Source organism: Cydia amplana, chromosome 15 (assembly GCF_948474715.1).
Source record: "Cydia amplana chromosome 15, ilCydAmpl1.1, whole genome shotgun sequence".
Taxonomy (NCBI): Eukaryota; Metazoa; Arthropoda; class Insecta; order Lepidoptera; family Tortricidae; genus Cydia; species Cydia amplana.
This window is the reverse complement of record NC_086083.1, coordinates 7,138,616-7,144,155: the sequence shown is the minus strand read 5'-3', so window position 1 is coordinate 7,144,155 and position 5,540 is coordinate 7,138,616. Positions and strand designations below refer to the sequence as shown.

General features: G+C 36.0%; 1 protein-coding gene across 1 annotated transcript; it reads left to right on the top strand.

Annotated features, from left to right (window-relative positions):
* The first annotated feature begins 717 nt into the window (after positions 1-717).
* Positions 718-2,024, top strand: LOC134654796 (uncharacterized). Its single transcript, XM_063510266.1, has 6 exons — positions 718-740; positions 814-1,142; positions 1,222-1,308; positions 1,406-1,474; positions 1,562-1,633; positions 1,752-2,024. Exons 1-6 carry the CDS (start codon positions 718-720, stop codon positions 2,021-2,023), a joined length of 852 nt encoding a protein of 283 aa, XP_063366336.1. The 3' UTR covers position 2,024.
* The last annotated feature ends 3,516 nt before the right edge of the window (positions 2,025-5,540 follow it).

Here is a 5,540-nt window from a genome sequence, read left to right as displayed (position 1 = left end):
GCATGTCCGTTGCCTAGCGACGGCGGTGGCACATCGCGCAGGCGCGCGGACTTAGGCGCGTGGAGAGTGGCGAGCCGAGCAGACCGCCACACTTACATCAAATAGGATCATCCATATCGTCTAACAATCCGGACTCGTTGATAAGGGCCTGAAAAAAAAACATTATAAAAAGTTTCTATTCTATGGAATTTAAAAGTAAAATATATGTAATTCAAAATAAAACGTACGTTGAAGTCCAGAGGAAGTTCCTCGTTTTCAATTACTTGCTCCGGGATTTCAAATAGTAAATTTTCTAAACTTGGTGAAGGCTGTGAAATAAATAAACATAATTAAATGATTGATCTATACAACAATAACAATATTAAAAATAGGTTATTGATTTGTTAAAATCGTACTTCAACGGCAATAACGGCGTGGTGTGGAGACCCCGGAGATGGTTGAATTATACGAACAACGTATTGGAAACGTTGTCCGTTGGCGACTTGTTTCTTCTGTAATAAGAAATGATTCTGTTGTAGTGTTAAACAGTATTGTGATAACAATTAAGAGATTATAAAAATAAAATATTTGTCAAAACAGAAATATGTATAATATAATATATAATTACTGTAACCAGGTTGGAGTGATTTTTTGAATGAAACGGCGGAATGAATTTTCATTTATAATTGAAATGATTCGAGTACAGTATTACGTAATTTAGCGCCAATCACCCAAGAGATGGGTCGGGAGCCGATCGCATCGTAATTGGGATATGGCGGGATTTTATTAGTGAACCGGGAATCCGTCAACACTGAATCCGTTGAATAACGAAAGATGTCGTACATATAAGTTAATAATAGAAAATAAAAAAACCGACGCCGTCACTAATAAAGACAAAGAAGCGGCATGGAATGCAATTGCGCAGACTTTTAATGCTGCCTCTAGTGCTTCAAAGGTCAGGGCAGCGAAGACCTTGAAGCTCAAGTATGAGGGAATAAAAAAATCCGCCAAGAAGAAAATGACCGCGCACAGGCAGGAGTTGTACCGGACAGGCGGCGGGCCTTCTACAGCTCCTTCCATTGGCGTGATAGAAGATAAAGTTCTCTCGATATGTGCTAATATATCTGGGTTAGATGCTCGGAATGACAGCGATAACTTTTTAGGTAAGTTGGTTATTATTTGATGCTAGCCCTGTTGCATTATTTCAACCCTATAAATTATTAATAAGTATTGTCTTTTCAGATATACCTGATGCATCAGTTGCCACAGAAACTGTTGAGGAGATTTTAAATGTAACCAATGTGGCTGATTTGATGTTTGAGACAACAGGTATTTATTCTTAGCTTTGACGTAGTAAATTATGTAAAACAATGTATTTTTTAATGTATGTATGTACACTTTCTTAACCATTGTTCTTATATTTTAGCTACTCTACCAGATCAAGAAGCAGTTGAGACACCCATCATGATGGAGTTAGAATTTACCGATGGGGATGGTATGTTTTAATATTTTTTTACAAAGTTAAATATGGCTTTTTGTTAGATTGTTCTGTTCTTAATATTTATTTTATTGTTACTTGCAGATAACCATGACAAAGAAAACATCAGAGATGATTTAGATTTAAACAGCACTTTTAAAAGTGAAACTTTAAAAGGTATTTATTTTATGTATATGGTGTGCATATTTAGATAGTTTTCAGTGTATCACGGCCGAGTACATCTATGGCTTTCATAGGCAATTTTAATTTATGGATGTTAATTTTTTTTTTGTAGATTCACAAAAAAAATGGGCATCGTGGAACCCTAAGGCGCTGAAGACAAAAGTTTCACAGGCACTAAAACCGTCTAAAGCCAGTGTAACAACCAAATTGGACCAGCTAGGTGCGGAACGGCTGGAGCTGGTACATTTACAAAAGGAGGTTGTGCGAAACCAACTCTGCTACCAATTAGAGGAGCATCAATTAAAGATGCAAAATCTAAGAGCAGAAGAAGAAAGAAAGTTAGAATTGCATCAACTAATGGTTGATACTATGAAAAGGAAATAAATATATATATATATTTCCTTTTCATAGTATATATTTAAGTTAAATAATATCACAAAATGGTAAACAGACGGATATGGTTTAACTGGGCACTGAAAAATCGGCCCTTAGTCATCATTTGTTTTAGGTGTAATTTTATGATAATTAGTTTAGTCAAGGTAGGCTTATTTAGTTTATATTATTGGTAAAATAAATACGTTTAGTAAAGTATATTGTTTTTATTTTACATGACATTTGATTTAATTAATTTAACCAAATTAAATGAGAGAAACTAAATGAATATAAATCAACAATATTTGAAGAAGAACACATACTAGCACAGTCATATTATCTGTATCTATCCAAGTCAACATATTGCACGTGTTGATCATTCCGATTGTTACAGCGTGTCGAACTTAAAATGTAGTAACGATGTTTACATCAAGTAAAATAGGGGTTATGAGTCGGGGCAAGGCGGCAAAAAAAACCCGGAGACATCGTAACTATACAATGTGGGCCCTTTGCGTTGCTATCGGGCATTATCGGGTCGAATAAAAAAAATGAATAAATGGCGTAAAATGTTATATTGTAAAATTTGTAAGATTTAATTAGTGGTTAGTGCATCTATATAATAAATATGTTACTAGGTATATTAAAGTTACTATCACAATCACTATTAACATCAACTCGAAACAAAATATAGGTACTTAATCAAATTTTAGCCTTAGCTAATATATATTCTAGTTATCCTAATTAATCTAATAATACTACTTATGCTAAGTTATTTACAAAAATACACATAATTAAATTTCTTGACACGTAATTAATCAAGTGATCTTAAACCCTAGGTTACTTATACTCACAGCCTTACTAACACCTATGAACCACTGCACAAATTTCGTATGAATCGTAGTGTAAACAAAGCTACATCCACATGAAAGTTAACACACACAGTCACATGAAAGACAGTCACAAACACATGTCTTAAGTTCGTCAAAAAAAAATACAAATTAATACTCAATAACACAAAACAGATATTTTAAACATAAATATTTTTAGCATGAACGTAAATAAATAATATATTGACACGTAAATAACATAGGCAGTGACTTAACACGTTCACTGTCAGGCCAAAATCCATGCCATTCGCTACATGTCGGCGTTAAAACAAACAACTATATAAGACTCCCCCGTGGAGTCCAATCGCGCACTTGACAAATAAACAACGCTGCATGTCAAGAACTCCGCTCGGGGTTCATTTGTTTCTTTACCGTATGTCGTCGACTCCGCTAAGGAGTCCAGGGCTGTCACAGACCAAAATTGCAGAGACCAAGCATTTTTAAATTTATAACACAATACATTCAGGCTGCGTTCAGAAAGAAGCTCGCCGTTCTATTGGCCTTGATGGCGTCGCGGGCGGGCGGGCGGTCTAGTGTAGTGTGCTCAGCAGTGGGACGTATATAGGCTGACAGGATGATGATTATATTGATTATACATATCGCGTCTGCGGCCAGCGTAATGTGGCCGCTACACGGGCGCGATTAAGAGTGAGAAATAACGATGTTAGAATGAGACATCAGCTGTCAAATTAGTCGCGTGACTTTTTTGTGGCGCACGCGATTTGATAATGAGTCGAGGACATTTCTTTTTACGAAATCTTAGTAATTTATTAGGGAAAATCTCAGAGAAAATAAATGATGTTGTTTTTTGCAAACAAATAATAATACATGCTATTCATTGAACAACGTTATGCAACATTTTATTCGGTTTCCGAATGAGAATTTTGTGCGTCTGTGCCCAGCCTAATATCGGCATCGTGAACCAAACGTCAAATGTGACATTTCCCATACTCAAATAAAATAACGAATCGTGCGCACCATGGGCAACTGGTAATTAACAATTCACTATTAGTTTTCTTGTTGTAGTAATATAATTGTCATTAAAATTAATATAATGTACTTCTTTTTTTATAGCTGACGTAAACACGATGGTTTTAAAGGTATTTATTGTCGTGTGGTTCGATTTGGCACCTATACCTACTTATTTTAATATCATACTGCACTTGGGATGTGTAATTGCACTTGGGATGTGTAATGCTGCCGATATTGTTTGTGCTGGCTTAAATTAACATTGCCTTACAGCGTGTGTTGTCCAACTAACCTCTGAAATACTTGTGGGGATGCATTTGGAATGGTTGAATCAATTTTACGTTGATAACCTGATACTAATGTTACTGACTACTTAATGGTTTAATACTTAATTATGACTTGCAGCATTCAGAGGACCCCATGCGGATGCCTGGAATGGCTTATGCCGTGTACCAAAATGTAAGTTTCTTACAAGCTTTTATATCATTTGCACTGTTACTACGTTCTAAAAATAAGGTTGACACACAAGTCTCTTTGAAATAAGGTGATAAATTTGTCCGAAGTTATAGAATTCTACTTAGTTTAATTAATTTATGATACTGTTTGTTTATGTAATTAGTAGACAAGTCATTTAACAAAGTTTAGCAAATATTAAGTGCCTAACACCTAGCTTGTCATAACATGTATTTATAGTTTTATTTTTATTCATACTGGGAGCTCAAACATTAATGATTGATATATTCACAGAAACAATGAGCAAACACCGCTGCTGAGCCAGCAGGAGCCACTGGCGGAGATGCTGCCGGAGCCGCTGCCAGAGCAGCCCCCAGAGCAGCGTTGTAGCCTTTCCGACCACAGGCTGAGGCTACAACTCAGGCTGTAGAGGGCGCTGCTCCTGCCCGAAGAACCCAGGCAGCCGCTTGACCCGTCGTAGCTCCTGGCTGCTCAACAGCGGTGGCGGGCAGCTGTAAAAGCTGCGCAGGAACGCTGCTTCAAATAGGGAACCCTATGCATTATTATATTTGGTGTGTATAGGGCTCCCTAATATAAATGAATTAAAATTATCGATTTTTAAATTTGAGTTTCATTACAATCTATTACATCAAACTACTAAAAGCCTGGAATCATTTAGCTTATGATATTATTATTAACTTTTGAAATAATTAATCCTACAAACATACATCCAGTCTAAAAATGAAATGATTATGGTGAAGATGTAAATCCTTGAGAGGGAGGCAATAAAAATACTTGTCAGTTGCAATTATTTATTTACATTAATTACATTATTTACATATTGTACATTAATTGTATTTGTGAAATGTAGGAAAACATTCCAGACAAAAACCGGGTGAAGATGGGCACTTGACACACTGGTACAAAGTTTGTTTTCTAACTTTTGATGTATCCCAGCATTGCTTGCACCTTTTTCTTTTAGTACGGCCACCCTCAGGTTTAGGCAGGTGCGAGGGATAGTGAATACCCTGATTATTATTAATTTCGCCAGGTATACTCAAAGGTGGCGGTGGCAGCAAACTTGTAATAACGGCTTCTTTGAAGTTATAGTAACTAGTTTTACCATTTTTAATGGTATATAAAGAATAGGCATTCAACAATAACATTTGAAAAATGTGAATGCCTACTTTTTTATACCATCGCATTGTCTTATGCTCGCA